Below are 25,811 nucleotides of genomic sequence, written 5' to 3'. Positions count from 1 at the left end.
GTGTTCCCCGACCCTCATGAAGTGGAATCGGCAGCCCTGGCTGCGGTACTGCGTGTTCCGAGCAGAAAAGCAGCCAGTGTCACTCGCCGTACGGTTCAATTAGCCGGTGCACCGCCCTGTCAGGCGCGCCTTGCTTTAATATTCGCTTTCCCTGCTAGCGGGAAAAAAGCAGCGCGGCGCATCACAGACACGCTAGCCTCGGCCAATGGGGCGTGACGTTGTTTATGCAGGCTCCTCCTCTTAATGGCATATCTCATTTATACAGGGGAAACGCGTTGTACTATTCATAGCACACACGAGAAAATACTCAAAACCAAAAAACGTATTCATTCACTCATAGTCAGATTTTAAAGTTATATATACATATATAAAGCGGGATTAAGCCGGCAAGTCGTAAACAGAAATCTGCACACCATTCCTTATGAAGACCCCCCCCTCTTGAAACGGTAAAGTAGAGGCTCCCACTGCGCGCCCTGTGCAGTTTGGCGGTTGTTGTGGCGGAAGAGAGGAAACGCATTAACTTTAACGTGTGTTTGTTCTTAGGTAGTTTGTAATATTCTAGGTTTTTATATTTTTTTTTACACTTCAAAAACTATGTCCGATGAGGAGCTCACGGTTCCAGAAGAGCTGTTTAAAGATGTTAAATTCTACGTGGTTGGAGACATTGAACAAAAGGTAGAGCGACTGTATGCCCTGTGTGTGGAGGGTATAGTGTAAGTGTGGATAGCCGCACTAATAGTTTGCGTTGGCTTTATAACGGGTGTTGCGTGCATGGGCGTTTATACAAGTGTGCACTTATCCTGCTGACGTGTACGCATATTAATTACGAATTGCTTGACCTAGTTCATTGTTGTCGGTGTACCTTAGCAAAACACAGCATAGTAACGCTTTTCTTTTGCGACAGGGCCTCCATCTGTTTTTTTTGTAAACCTTCTAAAATGAAAGCATGTGCATGTCGTTATTGTGTCCTGCGAGTGCGCTTGTTTACCGAAACTGTTTAGCGCCGTTTTATTCCGTAGGCAGCGTGCACGTTTAATTTGTGTTTTTACATTCCTTAATTCGGGTTGCTAAATAGTGTGCTCTGAACTAGCGTGCTGTGCTCCTGTCTGGGATTGAATTGCATGTTGTAGCAGGATGTTGCTGGGTTGAACTTCCTGCCAGATAGTGTACCCCTGAGTTGTAAAGAGGGGTGTTGATTATAGGGTTGATTTTAAAAGCTTATGCAACAGGAGCCTTATTTCCATCCCTGAAAGTCAGGAATCTTTAGTGTAATACAGCATGCTGTCCAACTGTCGTTCAAGGTGTATTTATGTACGCCAGCGTAATGAGGGAAAAAAACAGTATGGCATTCTGTTTATCTTTTATTTTACCTTTTTTCCCAATACCTTTTTTTTTTTTTTAATGGAAAAGTTAATATGACAATAGGACTGTAATTGAATGCAATTAAAAATGGTGATATTGAGGTAGATATAATTGTCATTTAACATCTGAAGTTATTGTGTATGAAGTTCATGTAAATATACCCTTAAAAAACAAAACCATGTTTTTAATGTTTAAATTATTTGTGTTAAAGTCTTGAAATCACGATCACAATCATCGCTGTTGTTGTGGTTTATTATTAGGTAGTTCAGCTCCTGAAGTCTGGGAAAGCCAAAGAAGTGTCCTACAATGCGCTCGCTACACACATCATTGCAGTCGATGGGGACAGTCCCGAGGTGGGAGAGGCACGTGAGGTCTTTGACCTGCCTGTTGTTAAGGTATGGACTATCAAGCCCTTTCAATGTTTGTGTGAAACAGTTTAGCGTTCCAGTTTCAAACAGCCCCTCATAGTATACTGTTATTATTTATTTAGATGAGTCGATTTGAGATCAAATTCTCATTTCCAACAACGACCTGGCATGAGACTGGCACTACCACAGCAAACAACATCAAACATTCTCATTGCTGTGTGTTTACATTATTAGATCCCATCAGGATTACAGTACATCTTTAGAAGAGTAATACAAAGATACAGTTGCTGGAAAGACTACAATGTTGTTGTTCTGCCAGCTCACACATGGTTGCCCCTTCTGCAAGCTGTTAAGTAGCAGTTCTAGGGCTCTCCGGAGTTGTGATCAATTCAGCTGAGCATTTCCAGTTCTGCTGTGGGGTTGGTAGGATTAATGTTTGAACTTTGTTTTGCAGCCGTCCTGGGTAATCTTGTCTGTTCGATGTGGAGATCTTCTACCGTATCCTTATTGTTTTGCATCACTTGTCTTGCATTAATTTGGACTATTGCAGTGTTTTCTGTATTTAAGTTACCTTGTGCAACAAACATCAATGTATTAAAGCTTAATCAAATTCTGACAAGCTCTCTGAAGATATCATCTTATTTATAATAGGATTTCAGAACTCCTGCGAAATTTACTTACCATGAAATTACTTATAAGAAATTGTGCCAAAGAATGTTTAAAAAGCTTCATCTCAAGTACGTATTTGGAGTCATAATCACCTGAGTTTTTTTTTATTGCTTTTAAAATTTTGTATTCCAAGTTGCCAGCTCTTTGCTGAACAAAACAGGTGTACTACCTGGTGGTAGCCTTCATTTTCCAGCACGTTTAGTTTTTCCTTGACAAATGACATGTAGAGTGGCTGGTTTTTCTCCAGAATCAGGGCAGGTTTTCTACGGCGTCACTGCATGTTTACCCAGGGTATGTACATTCAAGTCATTTTGTTCTTTTTTTTTTTTAAGTTTCTCATTTTTACCTGCTAAGAAGTTTGTTCTTAAAGTAATAATTGCCTTTTACTGTTGTGTTCTTGTGTGCCGTTTAACCTTGTTTTATCCCTAACGTTATTCCTGAACAACATGTTCATGAAATACACTTTTATTTTGGGATTGAATAAACAATCCACTGTTACTCTCTTTTAGCACTACTTGCCCTTTAACAGATGTCCTATTCAAGGTCGAAGTGTTCTGTGACATTGCAAAGCTATGAATAGGTACATTTAATAGTTCTTGAAAGGGCAAATTATACAAATCATTGCATATAAAGATTTTGTTATTGAGTGAGTCATTATAGACCACAGGAAATATGCAGAGAGGATCATCTACAGCAGGGCTTTTCAAACCCACAGTCTTCTGGTTTTCTTCCAACTGAGCTCTCAATTACTTAAACCCATAATTGAAATTTGCTTAATTAGACCTTTTTAATTGTTTTCAGCTCTTAAATAGTTGCAAATTTCTAGATATACATACTTAAAAAAACTAAACAAAAACATGAACTCGTTTCATAATTGATTTTTTGTTGCACCAGATTTCGTCCGAGGACCGCAATACACTCTGGGCTTTGATAACCTTTTATGGAGGGGATTGCCAGTTGAACCTGAATAAGAAGTGTACTCATTTAATTGTACTTGAGCCAGCTGGGGTAAGTGTACTGCTTTCTTGCTTGCTGCGTATGTGCAGTCATGATTTTGGATGGTTTGAGTTGACAGATAGGGGCCAGCCAGCCAGCCAAGTCTGTATGCTCTTGGTTACTGGTGTCATTGCTTTTTCGAAATGTTATTTTGTGCATATTTTAAAATTACAGCAACCTCTGTATTCTCACTAATTTAATGCACCAAGGGAACTGCTTACCTCACAGGTTATGTACAGTAACTTGTTGCATTGAGCCATGTTTGTGCTTCAGTTAAGCTTAACTCTTTAAGGACCGGGATTGTGTTACACGATCATAATGAAGTGGACTTCTAGGACCGCGATCGTATAGACACGATAAAAAAGCACTTTGTTTTGATGATTTGCAGGGCCACCTTATTTTGCAGTACAGGCTTGAAACGCATGTCATTGGATAGGGGAGGGGCTGACCTTCAGATTTTTTTCGTGTGATGTCACTAAGAGGGACATTTGGTGTCTAAAGGGCGGAGACAGTTTACAGCAGCACACAGAAACAAAACATCACAGGATCTTGCTTAGAGCGAATAATAAAAAGGGAAACGCTGTAAATGATGTATTGACTCATAATTATACTAGAACATTTATTCAGTCTCATCTCATGTTTTAATACAACATTTATTACTATCAAGAAATGATATAAACAGATACTATTTCATGAACTAAATGTATCAGGTATGTTTTTTTTTCCCTTACTGATAATAATGCAATTAGTAACTATTATTTTATTGATAAATATTTATTTTGAGAAAATAATCGAGAGTAGCGTCCGTTCTTGCTTCTAAATCCCCTGAGAATAAACGTGTATTATTGCATTGCAATCACTCGGGTGATGCAATCTCTTGCAATTTGCACAAACGCCAATATTTTTCAACAAAACTTTCAGGAAGTATTATAAGGTCCCTCGAGGCATAGAATAATGTGTTTTTATACATGTATCTATAAGCAGAATGCATGATGAATGAAAGCAAGGACACCATTTCGAAGATGCTACTGTGAAAAATAGACTTTTTAGTGGATTTTCATAGGAAGAGAGTCAAATACAGCCAAAAATCGCTGGTCCTGGGGCAGCATCCCACTGAATGCTTGGTCCTGGGTTAAAGGCAGCACTGCCCGCTGGAATGTCGGTCACTCAGGTGAACGCATTGGATACAGGTGCCTCCACAGGTTTGTTTTACAAGGTCAGAATTCCAGCTGGTTTGGAAGTGGCAAGCACGTCCCCCATCTCCTGGCAGACAGTGACAGTCTGTTTTTACTGCTTGATCACTCTAACAGCAATAGATATGGCAAACACACTGGTGAATAAAACATGCATGGAAACACCGTGTACTTACTGGTATACGTGCACTATTGGATGACTGAACGTAATATGTAGTAGATATACATACAGTATATTCCTTGTGTAAACAAGCTTTTTCACATAAATAATTTGTATACGCGCCTTATCTGTTGTACTGCTTGTCTTACAGGGCCAGCATTGAAAATCAGTGCTAGATTCAAGGGAACTTGGAAATAAATTTTCCTGTCTTCCAGAAATGTGCAGTTTCTGGCTGGTTATTTTCATTTCACATCAGTTATGCATCCGGTCATCCCGTCTGAATGTGTTCTGACTTCACAACGTCAGCAGCTTCAATCCAGCCTCTTCAATCAGAGACATTTCAGTGGTTCCTGACTACTCGTCCAAAGTTCAGCGTTTATTATTTGGTGTGTCTGTCTTACCTACTCGCATAGCCTCAAGTACCTATTTAAGTACCAAGCAGCCCATAAAATGTTTTTTTTTTTTTTTTTTTTTTTATTGCCATTGCTCAAAGAAAATGGGAATAGTTCAAACACATCTGCTTTGTGATCAATTCAATTTAATGGGGCTTTTGACTGGTCTGGTAGACAGCAATAATACTGAGGGCTTTGTATCTGCGTATACCAGGGTGTGTGTGTAGCTTGACGTTGTAGTGTCTGTGCATAAGGCTGTGCTCAGTTTATTACAGGAAGAGTGTTTAGTGTTTATAGCCCAATCCTCTCGGCTACAGGGGCTGGCAGCCAATAAACCTCTTCCAAGTGTCAGAAATTACCAGTGTACCTTTTTTCCAATGATAAAATTGATGATTTGCTTAGGCACTTATATGCAATCATCTTGCTCAACAGAATCCCATATCTTTAATTAACTGAAGCTTATTTTCAGTGTTAGGAAATCTGGCAACAGTAGACTTCCCCTAACATGGCTGCCCAATTCAGGGATGTAGTTAGGATTTCAGATTTTGGCTGGGAATTTAGGTTGTGAGCATGTCTGTGTAAGTTAACCAAGTATTAGACAGCAGTTTTTTAAAACCGGTATAAATTCCCTTGTCGTGTGAAACGGACGACCAATGGGATCCCTTGAATATGCATACAAGGTTTTAGAAATACAACTGGTAGAGAAAGTATTACACTTCAAGATACTGTCATTATATTTGGTACAAACCACACAATTTGAAATATTGCTGAAAATAAAAATCTGGGTACAATTTTGTGAAAGTGTTACTGGGTATTCCAACAGTGCAAAAGTATTGTAATGTGTTTTTTTTTTTTTTTTTTTTTTTTTCTATTAGGAAAAGTATGAGTGTGCTTTAAAGCACAGCAGTATTAAAATAGTGACTCCAGACTGGGTGTTGGACTCTGTTGTTGACAAGTCCAGAAAGGAAGAAGAGAAGTACCATCCACGACTGAATATCCTGGAGGAGGAGGAGGAAGAGGAGAGCGAAGAGGAAGAATATGACAGGGGCTCGCAGTCCGATGGCAGCTACATTGAAAACAGATCAAGGAAGTACAGCCCAGCCTCGTCTTGTGAGGGGTCCCCTTTGAGCACAGAGGGGTTCTCCCCAAAGCAGCAGAAGAGGAGTGACCGATTGAAAAGTGAATTGATGTTTGACGATTCCTCTGACTCCTCGCCAGAGAAACAGGAGAGGAACCTGAACTGGACCCCAGCTGAGGTTCCCCAGACAGTGGCTGCTAAGCACCGGCTGCCCCATGGGAAGGACACCGGTCTAATAAACCTGTGTGCTAATGTACCACCAGCACCAGGCAGCGTTGTGCCCCAAGACGCACGGAGTAACTTGTGTGCTAATGTACCACCAGCACCAGGCAGCGTTGGGCCCCAAGAGGCACGGAGTAACTTGTGTGCAAATGTAGCACCAGGCAATACTCTGCCCCTGGAGGCACGAAGTAACTTGGTGCCTTCGGGACAGAGTGCCCAGGGACCAGAGAGGCAGGAAATGATGGCTTCTTGGAGCCCAGCTGTACGGACATTGAGGAACATTACGAATAGTGCAGATATTCAGCAAACTAGCAGGCCGTCAAATGTTGCACATGTAAGTTAAATCTTCTGCTTGCCTGTTGATATTTGTATTGGTCACATTTATTTTTTTTTTTTTTCCTGGCTTTGTTTTATAATGATCGCCTAGATACTTTTTTTGATTAATTGATTCTTCTTTTCTGTGACTCATTCTAGTACAGTTACTGGGGAAAGATGGGCAACATAGTGTGAAGAATTTAAGGAAAAAGGGTGATCTTAGAAAATACTAGAGAGTAAATAGTACTTAAGAGTCCTTGATTTTGTAATGGTCAAAAAAGTAGATGTCTTTCATGAAAGGCTTAAGCTGTAATCGGATTTATGAGCATTTATCGATTTTTGCCTGTGGATCAAGACATTATAAGGAGTATTTTAATGTTAAAATAGAATATCAGGACCCAATATGGTCTTTCATTGTACAGCTGTGATGTATTCTGGCAAACCCTGTGATAAGGGGTCGCAAAGATCTTCACAGCACTGCTTTGCAATCTCCTTTAAAAAGAACAATTTTATAGCAGACTGTAAAATGCCAAGTGTGTCTACTGACATATGAGTAGCAACATGAATATTTCAGCGGCTGACTAAGGGATACATTAATAAGGTAATTTAGAAAGCCAAAGAAACAATCTGCAGTTATCAAGATCAAACCAGTCCAGTTAATTGAACACTGAGCAGTAATGTATTAGAAATGAGCAGTAGAGCAAGTTATATATAATAATGCGTTCAATCTGTGACCAGTTGATTTTGTAGCAATCTAATCGAAAAAACATTGATAACAAGTACCCTAATAATCCTTGAGTAACAATCTTCTTTTGGTTGTGGCCTTGGATGATTATATTATGTACAGAACATTTAATAATTACTTTTTTTCACAACAGTGTGGATTTGCTTGTTAGTACCAGCAATTAATGGGGTATTTTGTTTAGATTTGGTCTGTTTTATTAATAAACTAGCATGTTTATTCATTAAAACGTTAAATTATAACAAATGAAGAGAGGGACACAGATGGGAAGAAATGGTCTACAATGTTGGTAGTGTGCTGTTTCTGCCCATGATAGACACAAAAATTCAATCTGTTGAAGATTGATTGCCAAGTTGTTTGCTTAGTGATAACATGCATTTAATGTCATTTTTAAATCTGGCAGTCTGATTTCAAAGCAATTTATGGGAATGCCCTGTTAGTAATAGAGCTGTGACAAATAACACCTTCAGTGATTTATTTTTTCATTTGCAGATATTTAATAATACAGAAGTGGAATATGTAAAATATCAGAATATTACCCCCTTGTTGGGAATAGACTGTAAAACCTTGCATGACGATTGTCAGTTTTTGTTCACTGTTTTAACAGACCTACAGATATGCCAATAGAGGTGCACTCCATCTGAGGTTATGCGCTGTACCTATATGAACAATCTGAATTTGAGCGGGGCATCAGCAAACTCGCTGTGGAAGAAAATAAACCACACGGTATACCCCGTTCTCTCTGTCTGCTAACAGATTTTTTTTGTCTTCCCTTTATAGATCTTACAGACCCTTTCAGCCCCTACAAAATCTCTGGAACAAGCAGCAAATCAGACTCAGCAGGGGCATCCAAACGCAGTACTGTTTAACCAAGGAAAGCCGCAGCAGCAGCAGCAGCAGCAGCAGCAACCCCAGCAGGTCCAACAGCAGCAGCAAAATCCTCAACCGCAGCAGCAGCAGCTACAACACCAACAGCATTCTCTCTTACATCTCCAACCACAACAGCTTATGCAGTTGCATCAACAGCAGCAGCAGCAGCAGCAGCAACAACAAATTCCCCAGCAAACCTTTCCACCACAACCACCACCACAACAAACTCATCAGTTCCTCCATCAGCCACACCAGCAGCAGCTCCACCAGCAAATCCTCACTCAGCAACATCAGCAGCAACATCAGTTTGCCCAACAGCAACAGCAGCAGTTGCGACCTCAGCAGTTGCATCGACAGCAGTTGCAACAGCAACATGTTTTGCAGCAGCAGTTGCAGCAGCTGCAGCAGCAGCACCGATTACAGCAGCAGCAGCAGCAGCACAACCAGCAACAGTTGCATCCGCAGCATCCTCAAAGTGTGCAACAGCATTTGCAGCAGTTGCAACACCAGCAGCAGCAGCAACAGCAGCAGCACCTGTTGCAGCAACAATTACAACAGCAGCATTTGCAGCAGCTGCAGAAACAACTGCAGCAGCAGACTGTGCAACATCTACAGAGTCAGAATTCTCATCAGCAACAGAATCCACAACTGCAGCAGCAACAGGCACAGCTGCAGCCAGTGCAGCCGCAACAGCTCTTTGGGCATGAGCCCGGACTAGACAGTATGTATTGCATCTTTCTGTCATCCATCCTTTTATATCAGGCCTGGCATTCCATAACAAATCTTCAGCTTGATATCCAAACTAATGTGGCTACCATTTTGCATTTCAGAGACTAATTTCAGGATAATGGAGATCATACACTTTACCATATTGCCCTCAAATTTCACAATTGTTTCACAGCCTCTCGCCCACATCCTTTAAAATGTAGACTTCATATTTGCACAGCTTTATTATTATTATTAATTTTTTTTTTTATATATTTTTTTAATTTGGCAGGTGCCTTTATCCATGGCCACTTACAGGTGTTACTGGGCAGTACAGGGTTACAATGCATGGTCAATATAAATACAGAATAGTTTACAATAAGTGCAAATTATACAGTAATGTACAATATGAAATATGATGCAACAAGTTAGGATTACAACGATTTATACCTACAGTAAATGGTAATAGTGCATCAGCTGAGGATCCATTGAATGCAAGCATATATAGGGAGCAGCCAATGGAGGGTGCAAAGCATGAGAGTAGTGAGTTTGAGAGAAAACTAGGCGAGCTGCAGAATTTTGAATGTGCTGAAGGGGTGGATACTTGAAGCAGGGAGACCAGGAAGGAAAGAGTTACAGTAGTGCAGTCTGGTGAGTATAAGAGCTTGGACGAGGCGGAGAGTGGAGTAAGTAGTGAGAAAAGGACAGATTTGGTAGACGCAGCAAGTGCGTTTCAGGGAAAAGATGTGTTGAGAGGGAGGGAGGGGTCCTTTTTGCAGATGGATTCCTTGATAGGTCTGCCAGATTTATTTATTTTTTGGTTTGTATTTTTGTGAGCACATGCTAATGCTTTCTTTATGAACACTGTCATTGTGTTTTTAACTCCAATCCTTCTCTCCAGTTCCAGAGCACGGTTTCCTAGTGGGCTGCATCTTTTCTATTGCTGATTACCCTGAGCAGATGTCAGACAAACAACTTCTAGCAACTTGGAAAAGGGTAAGTAATTGCAACCGGGTAGGGGTTTAAATCAGCTGTATACAAATATAACGTCAAAATAAGTCACTGTATTCTGTAAATAAGGAAATAAATAAATAAATGAGACTTTGAAGCAGAGGGGACACTAGTGTATATGTTGCTAAAAAAATGTGGAAAGGTGTTTATTTGTAGACAGTGATGTGCAAGCTAAAAGTTTCAGGCAACTTTGTTGCAAGCAACTGTATCAAAGGATTGTTGATTTTATAGAAGCAACATTACGTCATAGAATAAATCAGCCAGTGAAAGTGATGTAAAAAGTCAGCTGCTTCTCAGGTGGGGTGGGGGGGGGGAATAACAATGAAATGGCTGAGAAAATGAATGTGAAGCTGTTGTGGGATATTGAGAGGGAGGCTGTCCATTGACTTTTTTCAGGGTGGTGTTTTTTTTTTAAACAGTTGGTATATGCAATAAATAAGTGTCCATTGGTCCACTCCTGGTAGTTAATGACCAAGTTGTCAGTAATGCCACAATGTCGTTGAGCGGCATTGAGGTTGACACAATTATTAATATATTCCTTGAAAAAAACAATTTACTATTATGAACATCTGTTCATGTTAAACTGCAGCGGTGTGTGTTAACGGTATGTCATGTTTAACTCTTTGAGTAGTGAGTTTTAGAATATTTTGATGGGCCCAGTGGAGTGAGGTTTTTCATATTTACTCTCCTCACTTCAACACATTTGTTAGTATTTTGTCATAGCGAAAGGTTTTGACAAAAATAATAGTTAATAAACGAGAGAGAGAAAGAGAGAGAGAAAACATCCAGGTAAACTTGTGGTGAGGGTGAATGAAGGCAGTGAGGAAAACGTAGGTCAGTGATCATTGGCACGTCGTCTGAGCGTGACCCACTCGATGTTGAAGGTAAATATTTTCACTAACACCTGATTTAGTAGAAGAATTTAAATTGGAATTGGAATTCAGTATAATTTCTAGTACTTCTTTCCCACAGAGCATTTCTCACCGTTTTCCAGACATTGTTGACATTTTGTGACTGGGTTTGTTGTGTGTAATTCTGTAAATATCTGGCAGATGGCGCAAGAGACCAGTACAAGGTGTTACAGACACCTCGTGTTGCAATATCAATTGTCAGCAGTTTTGTAGACTCAGTAATTCAAGTTCAAAGCTGCGAATTTGCAGAACGTAGCGGTACGTTCGTACTCCCTGGGGACCATTAATTCAATGATGTACCGGTACGTTCGTACTCCCTGGGGACCATTAATTCAATGATGTACCGGTACGTTCGTACTCCCTGGGGACCATTAATTCAATGATGTAGCGGTACGTTCGTACTCCCTGGGGACCATTAATTCAATGATGTAGCGGTACGTTCGTACTCCCTGGGGACCATTAATTCAATGATGTACCGGTGCGTTCGTACTCCCTGGGGACCATTAATTCAATGATGTACCGGTGCGTTCGTACTCCCTGGGGACCATTAATACAATGATGTACCGGTGCGTTCGTACTCCCTGGGGACCATTAATACAATGATGTACCGGTGCGTTCGTACTCCCTGGGGACCATTAATTCAATGATGTACCGGTACGTTCGTACTCCCTGGGGACCATTAATTCAATGATGTACCGGTGCGTTCGTACTCCCTGGGGACCATTAATTCAGTGATGTACCGGTGCGTTCGTACTCCCTGGGGACCATTAATACAATGATGTACCGGTGCGTTCGTACTCCCTGGGGACCATTAATTCAATGATGTACCGGTGCGTTCGTACTCCCTGGGGACCATTAATTCAATGATGTACCGGTGCGTTCGTACTCCCTGGGGACCATTAATTCAATGATGTACCGGTGCGTTCGTACTCCCTGGGGACCATTAATTCAATGATGTACCGGTGCGTTCGTACTCCCTGGGGACCATTAATTCAATGATGTACCGGTACGTTCGTACTCCCTGGGGACCATTAATTCAATGATGTACCGGTACGTTCGTACTACTCAAAGGGTTACGTTCCCGAGTTGTTTTCAGTGGTCATTTTGTCTCAAATAAAGGCTTTCATTTGATACAACTTAATAATAATGGATAGAATGAGTCCTAATTCTTGTTTATAGCCATTGCAGTTCAGCAGATGCAGCTTGCAAATATTGTTACACAGTTACCAATGTCTGAGATATATATATAAAAAAAACCTCACCTATTTACAATTAGTTTTGTTTACATGTTGATTTACAGCAATAAAACAGAAAAACATTCAAGCAGGTTATTACTGTACCAGGTTACCTTTTCTTTAATATATTACATGTTGATTGGTTGACAGTGACTTCTAAGCTAATTTCTATATATCTCATTGGCCGTTCCATCAACTTTCTATCTATAATTTATATTTATATAATTTAATTTCTAATCTATACTGTAGAGTAGTGTCCCCTGACATTTGAAGCATCAATGTAGAAGCAACAGGTTTCATTCTACATTTTCTGGCAACATGTAGACTCTGCCCCTTGAGTTAAGAGAAGGAGGTTATCAACAGCAACTCCCACCAGCGGTCTGTCTTTCTTGAAGACAGACTGCAGAAACTAGTGGTATTATTATTTTGTAGTTTTCCCGGTGTCAAGGTTTATATTTAGCTTTAGCTTTTTTTGCCTTTGCTCTTTTACTGAATATTTATTTAAAATATCAACTCCCAAATTGCTTAAGCTTGATTTGCTTGTGTGTGCTGTCTTGCAAGTTTTCATAATGTCCTTTTACTGTTGTGTTAAGATTATTCAAGCACATGGTGGAACAGTGGACCCTTCTCTCAGTAGCCGATGCACACACCTTTTATGTGAAAGCCAAGTCAGCAGTATGTTTGTTCAGGTAGGTAAATAAGAAAAATCATATCGCTATCTATACCGGATTCTGCTGAGTCAATGCCCAGGTTGCACAGAGTTGTTGGGGCTTTTGGTTACAGCATTAGAATACAGAGCTCAAAGACACTTGCTCAAAGTACCCTGTGGTAACGATCTCTCCCCCTAGTTCCAAGACACAACCTAACACCTCACAGTTCAGCAGCATGTCACAGTGCGGAAGCTGTTCCAGTTGAAGCTGCACTGGGGTTAGCGCGCAATACAAAACTGTACCAACAAATCTTATTTTTTGTTGTTTTGCTGTATTCCTTCTAATAACATTAGAATATAATCTCAACAGTGCAAATACTGTAACCTTGCCAAAACAATAGAAAATACATTCCAACATTGCCCAACCATTATTGCAGACGGAGTATTTTTAACATTAGGTAGGTAGATGACATTTACAATTGGGCATGGTTAAAATTCTAAGGTAGAGCACAGCACAGAGTCACGGTAAAGAATCAAGAAGTGCAGTTTGACTGGTGAAATACAATTCAAAGTTGCTGCAGTATGCCCACTGGTTTGATAGGTGGTTTTGTATTATTTTATTTAACGACATGCCTGTCTCTCCTACATATTTCATTTTATTCAATTTAAGTAAAACTATATACAAGGTTGCTATCCTTGCATGACAGAATTTTTAAGACTGAGTATTTATTTTCTTTATTTGCGATTTCACTTTTGTCTTTACCGATTATATGTGAATACTTTGCGTGTGCTTTTACAGGTTTCAGTGTCCCTTAATGTTTCAGCTATGTTTACTGAGTTTACATCCATGCAAAATAATATGGAATATTCTCTGGAAGTTTAACCTTTTGATATTATTAACCCTTTTCAGAAAATGTGTTGTGTCCTTAACATACGTGTTTTTCTTTGTGCGTTTTTCGGGTACCGCTAACCAATCCTGTTCTTGGATTTTGTGGAAGCATTTAATTTAATTCTTTCGATATAAACCCATTTTTATATAATCTATCTGCCAGAATTGTCACTTCTTTTATTATGCCGTTATTATTAGTTTTTACTGCTGCTTCTTATGTGTTTATATTTTGCAATTCAGCCCCTACTGCTTTTATATTGTCATCTGTGTTCATTATCACTACCCCAGAACCTTTATCTGCTGCTCTTGTAATGATGCTGTCATCCTCTATTCTGTGCTTTTTCTTCATTCTTAGTTAAATTTAGGCCTGTTACTATTTCATTTCAATATACACGTCTAACCATGTGTTTCTTCCCTCTGGAGGAGTCCAGTGATGCTTTCTTTTAATTTGTATTCCATGTTGATGCACACATTCTGATTCTGTGTGTGTTTCGTCATAAAGTATTCCCATTCATTTAATTAAAAGCATTTCATTTTATTCAGTATCCTTATTTATGTATCTTCTTGCAGGAACAAACTTGAGCCCCTTGAATAGTAAATCTTTCTGTGAGGCTGTTAATGTTTTATCAGATACATTAAATACTGTGTCCACTTCATGACCCTTAGCGATCTTCTCTGTTTGTCTTTGATATTCTTGCTGTTGTGCACCCGACTGTTAGTTGTGTCTTCATTAATATTATTTGATGCTTTTCTTCAGTCCCTATTCCACGTTCTTTTATTTGTGTGTGTATTTTATTCCTTGCAGTTAATGTATTTAATACGTGTCTGTTGCTATTACATTAAGTATAATTCAAAATGATTATTTTTATGTAACAGATTCATTGGTTCTTCATTGCATGAAACTGAGGTTTCTGTTCTTCATATTGAAAGCATTCCTGGCCTACATTTCAGTAAACATGTGTTGGTCTATTTATAATATCTGCAGCAGCAACAACTTTGGCCTCTGTAGCCCAGGTCTGGTGCGAATTAATGTGCAGTAGTTATTTGTATTTGATGTGCCTTGCTTTGGTAGGCTTTGAGAGAGGGGAAGCGCTGTGTGACTGCCCATTGGCTGAATACCATCCTCAAAAAGAAAAAGATGGTCCCACCCCATAGAACCTTGCATTTTCCTTTTGCATTTCCCCCTGGAGGAAAACCTTGTTCACAGCATGTGAGTAATCTGGCTGTGGGAATGAAGAGTGGTGATTAAGGGTAAAAAGAGTTGAGCCAGGATTAGGTGCTAATGCTGCTGGAGGGCAGAATTAAACTCTGGTGGTGGGACAATAAATATACCCCTTAACAAAACTCTAGGGGAAAACTGCATGCAATTTGGGTGATATTATGATGTAATGTAGAAAGCATCATTCTAGTAAATGTGTTTTTATTCAAAGTGAATAATTGATCATGTATATGTTTGCAGTGATTTATATATAAAATCAGTAGTGGTAAGCCTGTTCATTTTGTTGGCTTGAATATCCATTCATGAATATGGCATGCTAACTATACTGTAAGGTGTATCGTTTTATGTATTGTGATATCATAATCTCCTACTTGCAGATCATTTCTGTGACGGGGTTTGTGGATACTGATCGGGATGACCTCAAGTTAATGGCTTATCTGGCAGGGGCAAAATACACTGGTTATTTGTGTCGCAGTAATACAGTGCTCGTCTGCAAAGAGTAAGTATACCTGTATTACTTTTGAATAAGCTACACATCAGAGTGAGAAATGCTTATCCTTGTTTGATTTAAAAAAAAAAAAAAAAAAAAAAAAAAAAAAAAGTTGTTAGGACTTTCTCTGGAGTTTACCCATTATGTACATTCTCAGTATAGTACAGGGGATACAGTGCTAGCATTATCTTCACATTTTACTATGTTGCTGACCTATCCATGAACTTTCACATATTTGTTCCCTGTTCAGACCCAGCGGGTTAAAATATGAAAAGGCCAAAGAATGGAGGATTCCTTGTGTAAATGCCCAGTGGTTGTGTGATATCCTTCTTGGAAACTTTGAAGCATTGCGGCAGGTTCAGCACAGTCGTTATTCAGTATTCAATCTTCAGGATCCTCTGGCTCCCAATCAGCACCTCGTTTCAAATCTTTTAGGTAAGTGTTTCGTTGTGTTTTAAGACAAGTGAACTGCGTTTTGCCTCATAAAACATGAGTTGTTTCTCGGGTGTAAAAGTAGTAGACATGTATCTTATTGCAATGGACCCCAAATCATGGAATTGGACCAGGAACTAACATACTTTTGGTGTTACACAGTAGGCAATACAGATTTAGAGTCTGTTTTTTGTGAGTGAAAGTGTTTCCATGTATTTATTAAAATTACAGTCAGTAAGTTGAGGGAAGCTTCTATTAATATTTCCATAAAAATTTTAAATAGAGGGTTTCAAAAGTTCTTGCATAAATGCAGACAATTTCCTTAAGCAGCTTCCATATGATACCAACTTCAGTGCAAAGCGATATAGTCTGACAGTGGAAACCACAAAGTATGTACATTTAGTTTTTAGATACCTGTGGAACAATGGAATAGTTACTATTTTGAAAAGGTTGGTAGAATGAGACAGTAGTGTAGTTCATGGATTGAAACAGTAATGTATTTAAAGTCCAATGTAAAACAGAAATGCATGATTTTTAATATGAAACATTTGTTTTTCATGCAGCTGCTTGGCGGATACCGTTAAAAATATCACAAGAACTCCTAATGGTAAGTGGTGTTTGTTCTGTTTATTATTGTTATTAGCTATTGAAACACTGTGGTGTTGTAATGTAGTATGGAATAAAGTAGCCAAAAGAAAATGGTATTTCTATACTAGCCACAAATCTTCATCTGGAAGAAACATAACAGCAGAGGAGGTTTTCTGCACTACGGCAGACTGTGGTTCTTAACACTGCACACTTTGGCTTTCATTATGCGATTCCACCACCAATCTGTAGCACTGGAAACCAGGCTAAGGTACAACTCCTCTCAAGTGCCAATGTCTAGCGAATCTGAACTTGCAGCCAGGGAGACCTTGTTACTGTTCTACTAAGCACACCTGTTTGCAAACTACTGAATTAGTCTACATTAGCCAGCTACAAACTGCATTCACAGCTTTGGCCAAAAGCTTTTTATCACCCTGTAGAATTAACTAAGTCATATGAAACCTGTTGAATAATTCACTATGTAACACAATTTTTGTTCCTGGGTAGTAAGTGTTATTTCCTAATTGCTTATGCCTCAAAAGTATAGAAAATAGCTATTATTCCCCACAAACTTTGCTTTTGTGACCAGGACAGTGATATTTCAAAATATCACTATTTCCAATGGGGAAAATGGGCAAATGTGTGTCTTTTCGTTCACATAGTCATAAAAAAACAACATATGAATCCAAATTAACATGTATTTATAATAAAGTAATACAAAGATGACTACAAAAGATTTAGAAGCAAGTAGTTTTTCGAGATTTACAATTATACTGTAAATACAGTATAATCGTAAATCTCAAAAAACTACTCACTTGTTACACAGTGTAATGTGTTAACACATTGAGTTACATACTGCTTTGTGGTTTTCCAAGTGACATTTCAAAATCTAACATGATATACTGTACTACTATTATGGCTTGAACCTCTCAGAACTGCATTTCCCATCATGTGAGCAGGAGGATGGGGGGGAAATGTAGTTCTGTGAAGCCATTTTGAGGCAGGGAATACAATTTAAAAGTGGTCAAAATGTTAAAAAAAAATTAAAGAAATTAAAACAACACACACTTTACGCAAACAGTTGTAGCAACACATGGGAACACGTAACAAAATAAAATAAAAAAAGTCCTTATGTACCCTTTAAATAAAGATCTAAATGTCTCAGTCCTGGGTCATGCTAAACGTGTGACCATAGCTGTAGATGTTAATGTATATATTTTGTGCAGTATGAAATACCATCCACCCCCAATATTATTATGTTTATTAAATCGGTTCTTGCTGTTTGCAGCCCCTTTTTTTATGCAGTCTAGTAGCATGCAGCTTTTGGGATTTAAAGAAACAGATTGCTGGTTTCTGTCTGGCATCTGTCTTGAAATCCAATTTCTGTCTAATGCACATCAGCCCTGAAGTAAAAAGGCAATCATTTTGGATTCAGTGCAGTGCATTTTCTTAAGGGAACAAGGTTGTCGTGTTTCAAATAAATCAAATGAATGCCCATAGTAGATGACATTGAGTTCCCATACTTCTTAAAATGATATGGTACTCGTTTCCAACAGAGCTTGCGCCTGAACCCAAAACAGAAACCCAATGAACACGGCCTCCAACCTCCTGCAAAAAAGCCCAGGTAAGCAAAAAGGAAAGTGCACTACTGCCCTATACAACAGTAACCAAGGACATTCAGCCTGTACCTGCTGCAGTAAAGAATATGGGGGGGTACCATCTCTACTGCCCTATACAACAGTAACCAAGGACATTCAGCCTGTACCTGCTGCAGTAAAGAATATGGGGGGGTAAAGGGGGGTACCATCTCTACTGCCCTATACAACAGTAACCAAGGACATTCAGCTTGTACCTGCTGCAGTAAAGAATATGGGGGCTACCATTTCTACTGCCCTATACAACAGTAACCAAGGACATTCAGCCTGCACCTGCTGCAGTAAAGAATATGGGAGCTACCATTTCTACTGCCCTATACAACAGTAACCAAGGACATTCAGCTTGTACCTGCTGCAGTAAAGAATATGGGGGCTACCATTTCTACTGCCCTATACAACAGTAACCAAGGACATTCAGCCTGTATCTGCTGCAGTAAAGAATATGGGAGCTACCATTTCTACTGCCCTATACAACAGTAACCAAGGACATTCAGCTTGTATCTGCTGCAGTAAAGAATATGGGAGCTACCATTTCTACTGCCCTATACAACAGTAACCAAGGACATTCAGCTTGTACCTGCTGCAGTAAAGAATATGGGAGCTACCATTTCTACTGCCCTATACAACAGTAACCAAGGACATTCAGCCTGTACCTGCTACAGTAAAGAATATGGGGTGGTACCATTTGATTAACAAATTAGTGATGTGAGGGACAGTCCATTTACATATGTACTCATTTTTGTATGTTCTGGTAATACATTTATAATACATGTGCAGCTATTTTAACTGCTAATATCTGATATAACGCTGATGTGCAGACTTCAGATCTCTAATATTTTGGAAGTTCCTCTGGCACACTAATGGTACATTTACCAGTGACCTAATACAGCTGGCCTCTTGTGGTCATGTGACCTTTTGGTTTCTGGATGTTAAAGACCTAATGGTTTGTTACATTGGCTTAGTACTGGACGCTGTATTCTCTGATTGTGTTGGTCAAGTTCGAGCATGGTTATCCCATCAATATTACACATCACATACCCATTTTACTTCAAGGTTACATTTCATTCAGACCCAAATGGCTGATATTGAAATGGTTGTGTTTGGGTTTGAGGTTGATTTGTAGCAAGCTTACTTTGAGCTGTTGCAGGCTGCTATGCAAGGTGTTGTGGCTTTAATTATAATGACCATTTACCAACTTGTACAAACCTGTCCTCGTTTCTGTAGGGTTGACGATTTGCCACTTCCCAGTAAAAAGCTGCCACCAGAATCAACCCCTGCCATGCTCTTCACTGGGTTTGAACCAGCACAGGTTCAGCAGTATGTAAAGGTAACATTAATAGTTTAACATTTGGAGACATCTGGTGATATTACAATATTCATAATGTGGTAATTTGAAATACGTTTTTGTTTAACCTGTTAACCTGTTTGAGTAGCGAGTTTTAGAATGTTTTGATGGGCCCAGTGGAGTGAGGTATTTTTAATTTTTCCTATTTACACTCCTCACATCGATACATTTGTTAGTAAGCCTGTTAGCAATGTATTACACAATGAAAATACGTAAACAACTATTTCTTACTGTAAGTAAACAAAACAAATAAATGTTAATCGTTATTTTGTCATAGCGAAAGGTTTTGACAAAAATAACAGGTAATCAATAAACAATAAACTACAATCCGGATCAACCACAACACGTCGCTAAAAAGAAAATCAGAGAGAACGGTGTTCATCATAACCGGGTAAACACATGCTGAAGGTGAAGGCAGTGAGGAAAATGTAGGACATTGATCCTTATCACGTTGTCTGAGCTTGGGCGTCTCCTCAATTGGATGACTTCCACCTTGTGTGGTATTTTCTAGAAGCTGCGAGATGAGAAAGTGCCTGATCTTGCTGAAAGGGGTCATTTTTTAGATGTAGTTTTGTGGACGATGAAGGCGATCAACACGGCCATGTCAAGCAAGTGGAACAGTAACTTTTTTTGTACCACTTGAGAGACTTTGTTGCACAATCGACTAAACTAAGTCTTCACTGGATGCCTGTAACTTGATGTTGAATAAAATATTCTTCACTGACACCTGATTCAGTAGAAGAATTTAGATTGCAATCTGAATCGGAATTGAATATTATATCTAGTACTTTCTCGCCGTTTTCCAGACATTATTGACATTTTTGTGACTGGGTTTGTTGTGTGTAAGTCCGTAAATATCTGCGCAAAAGACCACTACAAGGTGTTACAGACACCTAGTGTTACAATATCACATCAGGAGTTTTGTAGACACAGTAATTCAAGTTCAAAGTTCAAGTTCAAAGCTCAAAATTTGCATAACGTACCGGAACATTTCATACTACTCAAAGGGTTAATACCAAGTTTTATATTAACTGTAGACAAATAATTGTCAGTAATGGAGAACAAATGTAGGCTTTACGGTGGATGTGCAAGTAAACCCTAGTGATACAAATGCATTTTTCCTCAACTCTAAGAAAACATTAGTCTTTGTGAATAATAGTCATAGAGGCAAAGGTTATATCTACAGAAAAAAAGTGATGATGATATAATAATAATAATTAATAATAATAATAATAAAAATAACAATAATTAATGTTATTTTTAATAATATTGTTTCTCTGCTGTTAGAAATTATACTTCCTGGGAGGAGAAGTTGCAGAAAGTGCACAGAAGTGTACTCATCTAATTGCAAGCAAAGTGACAAGAACTGTGAAGTTCCTGACTGCTATGTCCATCGTGAAGCACATAGTCACCCCGGAATGGCTAGAAGAAAGTTTTAAAAGCCAACAGTTTGCTGGTAAGTATCCTCCACCGAAAAGCACTTTAATTATGATGATCCTTTTTATTATGATTATTAGTTCTCAGGGGAAATTATATTTCCCAAGCATTTATTGATGTATAGAATGCAGTTTTCTGTTTTGAGTATTGAGATTTACAGTCTTCTAAGAAATTACACCTTTTGCACCTACACTGTGTGAAAAGGTACAAATTAAAGGTCCCAGATTATTTTGTAAATGAAATATTAAAAACAAGTAATTTCTGAAGGGTGCATACAAAAAGGAAATGATAAATAGCACTTTTACAATCTACTGTCTGCATGGAATAACAGTGAATCATCAAATGCTGGAATATCTAGGAAGTACTGTATTATACACTTGGAAAATCACTGAGACAGTCCAGATGGCATTATTTAGATATTTTATTTAATATCATATCATCAAAGAACCAAAATGATACCGCAAGTGTCTACCGGAAGCCATAATCTTAGTACAGTATTTCATGTTAGATTTTGAAATGTCCTGTTTTTCTATGTTTTTTAGTAATTTAATATGTTAACATAACTTTATTCAGCACGTTTCATTTGACTTTATGAAGCAAAATGATTGAGTTCTATAGGGTGATGCTAGCCTTTTGGCCATGTCTGTACATGTCTGTCGCGCTCATGGGATTAGGGATTGAACATCTTATGTTAAAGTATGTGGTGTTGTTCTCAGATGAGCAAAACTTCATGCTGAGGGATGCTGAGGCAGAGGTGCTGTTCTGTTTCAGTTTAGAAGAATCGCTGAAGAGGGCACATGCTGCTCCACTGTTTAAGGTAACTTTTCAGCACAAGAGAACTGCAAAAAAAAAACCCCAAAAAAACAGAAGCAAAGTAACTGTCACTCGCTAAAATTATTGCTGGTTCTCTATTCAAAGTGATTGCATTAAGGTAAAGAGGGGTTAAAAAGTATGTTCTTTAACCCTTTGCAGTCCATTTATTCAGCACCATTCAGGCATGTCAGGTCCAATTTATTTTCACATGCGCTGTTTATTTTACACGCGCTGTTTAAAAGTTGTTTTTTTTCCACAGTAAAACAGGTTTAAAAAGCGCTGCATATCAACAGGACACTCAGTACTGCGTCTACAGCCCTGCCCACTCCTTATTCGCTGTATTTATCACTTACCTCTTCATAGTCGTGCATACTGATAAATCATCTCCTGATCGCTCGTTTTATCGCCCAAACTCCTCAATAATGCGATCAAAGTTATTACTATAACATCTGAAAAAGCTCTGGAAATGTCTGATATTTGAGCGCTGGATGTGGAAGCAGCTATCTTGTTTGTTTATGTCTGTTATCTCTGTGGTGTAGGGGCTATATGTATTGCTCAGATTTTTTTCTTTTTTTATCAGCTCCTATCGGTCGCAAGCGGCCATTCAAAGGTTTTCTCTTCTTTTTCCGGAGAAAAAACGACCAGAGTCCTGTGCTTGACATCTTTTTGTTGATGTCGGACATGGTCCAACATAGGACCGCAAAGAGTTAAAGCGAGGCTTTTAACAGTTAGTGAAAAGTTGATTTTATTTCAAATGAATTTGTGTTAGGACACAGAAGAACCTAATTTGCATTTTTTAAATTGTTTTATTTCCCTATACTACTTAATCTTACAACTGTCTGCTGGACATGATATAGGGTACAACTGCTTTTCTTGATAAATAATTAAGCCATTATGTTTTTTTTTAAGGGGAAATTTTTTTACATCACTCCTGGGATCTGCCCTAGCCTTACAACAATGAAAGCCATAGTGGAGTGTGCTGGTGGAAAGCTGTTGACTAAACAGCCATCCTTCCGCAAGATCATGGAGCACAAGCAGAACAAGGTGTGTTTACTGCAGTCTGCTGACTTCTGTATTGAGCACTTTTGGGCAGGTGGGGACAAAACTACATTAAAAAACAAAGGGCTCTTCTTTCTTTGAAATGTGACTATTGTCTATGAGTGATTGCATACCGAACCTGGCTACTGATAAAAACTGAGGAAATTGGAAATCTATTAGGCACTATTGTTATTGCTGGGATGATTATTATTCTTTCTGCCAAAAGTTGCTCAAAAACTGACGGAATTCGGTAGGATGGTAGATGCTTACGGGAAGTTGATGAATGTTAATTGAACATATGTTGTAGGTCGCATGGTTTGGCTGCCATATTAGATTGAAAAACAACATTTTACCTAAATGTAAAAATTCATATTCAAAAACCACTTATTGCAGAGTGCTGAAATTTAGTATAGTTGTTGAGGGATAGTCCAAGATTAGTTGGTGTTTGTAAGAAGCTTATAGGTTGTGTGGTATGGGGCTATGCTGCATGACATAAAAATCTTATGGTACAGACATCGTAATCACAAACTACAAAGATATTCTTCCAAACCGCTAGTCCGATTGAACCAAAAATTGCCACATTATCCTAGTGTGGTTGTCTTTTAAAATTTGATCGAGTGAAGTTGCTACAATAAAAAAAACATGGAGGCCAAGTTCGATGACATCAACATGCAAAACTGGCTAATAACTCCTTGGAGTGCCGATAGGGCCGTTGTTCCTATGGAATACACAAAGTAACTCGTGTATGCGCGATAAAAAACATCATTGCCTGTGACCTCTCCTAAAGGTCAAATGTAAAACTGGCTTATAACTCCTGAGACAGTGCACATAGGGTCATGATTACTATGTAATAATGGCATTCTACACAATTTGCTGAAGTGTTTGGTACTGGAAGCCGTAAAGTTGATGCCAACATTTTATTAATAATAATAATAATAATGTCCTATATTTTACTGAATGTTATTGTGATAATTAACACATTTCTTTTCTTCTCAGAGCTTACCTGAAATTATCCTGATCTCTTGTGAAAATGATCTTCACTTGTGCAGAGAATATTTTGCAAAAAATATAGGTAAAAAGCTGCTCATGACATGTTTGTGCTGTCTTTGAGCATTTCAGTTATCGCTGTCCAACACCTGGTGAAATGTTCTTTACTCAGTTTAATACCAAAATTAGGATGTGCTTAATGAAATGCTTTATGTGAGCTTGACATCCATTATCCATGAACTGTCTGCCTGTAATTTGTTATTTAGAGGTATTGTTTGTTTGTTTTTTTAAATTTCTAATATTTTTGCATGTTTATTGTTTTCAGATGTCCATAATGCAGAATTTATCCTGACTGGAGTGCTCACACAAACCATGGATTATGAATCATATCCTTTGAAGCTTGCACATGAAGTCTTGAATAGATGGAGTAGGCGGGTTGAAATGGCATTTTAAATGTCTACTTTAATACTTCTTTTATGTGTCTGAGTAGGTTATGTTGCTCCCAATAGTTTCAAATTGTCAGTCTTATTTTCCTGGCTATGCGCATTCAAATCACGTGACATCAAGTGACCTTCCAACTGTGCTGGCTGTTCAATGTCAGTCAATTTGAAATACAAGTGAGGTAGCTGGAGCTGCTCTTAAAATATATTTGTGTCAAAACAATAACGCACAACTTAGCACAGTAAATGAAATCACATTGTGTTCTTAGTGAAACAAAGAAGAAAATACTGTAAATGTCAACTCAACCACGTGGTGTTGGAGAGAATACATTCAAAATCTAGTGTCTAGACACCTGTAATTGTACAGAAACAAGGAGAGCTGAAAGAAGGGATCTTGTATGTTGAAGTGCAGTCTAGTTTATTTTTTCTTTTTTTTCTTTAACTGTGTAAGGTTAGGATTAAGTCACTGCAACTTTTGGAACCCTTCACATGATTTCCTTAACAATCCTACATATAAATTCACGTGATGCTTCTCTGGTGTCGTGTAGAAGCAGCCATAAGAAGTAACAATAATAAAACAAAATCCTGCTGCTGATACTTTATAACACATTCTAATGAGAGGAAAGAAGATGGCTAACACTGTGTTGATTTTTAAAATGTTTTCTATTACTGTTATTGTAATTCAGAATTGATTTAATATTTAAAGTAGCTGTGGGTAAGCTATATTAAATGATTGTTAGAAAAAGAAAAGTTTTATATTGTACAGTTTGTATCCATTGCAACTGTTTTGTGTGTTCTATTTTGGAATAAAATGTGATGTTTTTGATTACATTTTGTGAAGCTCTAAATCCTCTTTTAGGCATGTGCAGCTGCCAGTGTCAAAGCCTCATAGGAAACCATTTGAGGTAGACACTTGTTGTGTTATATAAATCATGAGTGCTAAATGTGTTGGTGACATTAAGAGCTTTGACACATTTCAAAATGTTTTTTTTACCAGTGTGTGTATATATGTATCAGGGGCTGTGATTGGGTAAAACCTAGGAGGAAAAATAGATTGAACTATTGTCCTAACATACTTGCGCCACCGGGCAATAGTCTCCATCTGTCATGTGATTGGTTCACATCACTGTCAGTCCCGCCCCTTTTAAAGAAACGCCCTCCACCTCCACTCCTAAACAATAAGATAAAATGGCTGGATGAAAAAACTGCTGAACGGCGATTCTGTGACCTAAGAGAAAATGAATTACAAAACATACTACAAAAGAAAGAAGAAAACTGGCGACAAGAACTTCAAAAATATTTTTTATTTTTGTTGTTTAGTTATTTACTTCTGTTGTATCAGCTATATTAAAACAAAATACTGTAAAGCCATAAATATTTGCGACCAAAATATTTGGCGAATCCCACAAAACCTATTTTGCTCCAGAAATCAGAAATTTTGGTGACCTGTTGCACTAGTAGTATATTGCATTTTTTTGTTTTCAATAAAAGGCTTGCAAGTGTTTATAGCCCTCCTCTCCAGTCCATATTTGAGAGATAGATACCCTGTAAACCTGGAAAGGTACATTCTGTTCTGAGTAGTATTGACAGATATCTTGAACCA

At 38.4% G+C, this 25,811-nt stretch overlaps 1 protein-coding gene across 1 annotated transcript; it reads left to right on the top strand.

The window, feature by feature from the left end:
• The first annotated feature begins 487 nt into the window (after positions 1-487).
• On the top strand, positions 488-25,476 carry LOC121314058 (PAX-interacting protein 1-like). Its single transcript, XM_041246868.1, has 21 exons — positions 488-675; positions 1,623-1,757; positions 2,185-2,228; positions 2,627-2,690; positions 3,294-3,407; positions 6,016-6,774; positions 8,278-9,088; positions 9,974-10,068; positions 12,823-12,918; positions 14,840-14,977; positions 15,364-15,485; positions 15,727-15,911; positions 16,472-16,515; positions 18,050-18,117; positions 19,373-19,475; positions 20,781-20,949; positions 21,647-21,747; positions 22,653-22,787; positions 23,778-23,853; positions 24,094-24,154; positions 24,720-25,476. Exons 1-21 carry the CDS (start codon positions 595-597, stop codon positions 24,733-24,735), a joined length of 3,417 nt encoding a protein of 1,138 aa, XP_041102802.1. The 5' UTR covers positions 488-594; the 3' UTR covers positions 24,736-25,476.
• Positions 25,477-25,811: the final 335 nt, after the last annotated feature.

Source organism: Polyodon spathula, chromosome 4, assembly GCF_017654505.1.
Source record: "Polyodon spathula isolate WHYD16114869_AA chromosome 4, ASM1765450v1, whole genome shotgun sequence".
NCBI classification, from domain to species: domain Eukaryota; kingdom Metazoa; phylum Chordata; class Actinopteri; order Acipenseriformes; family Polyodontidae; genus Polyodon; species Polyodon spathula.
The sequence above is the reverse complement of the archived record's forward strand: the minus strand, read 5'-3'. Positions and strand labels throughout refer to the sequence as shown.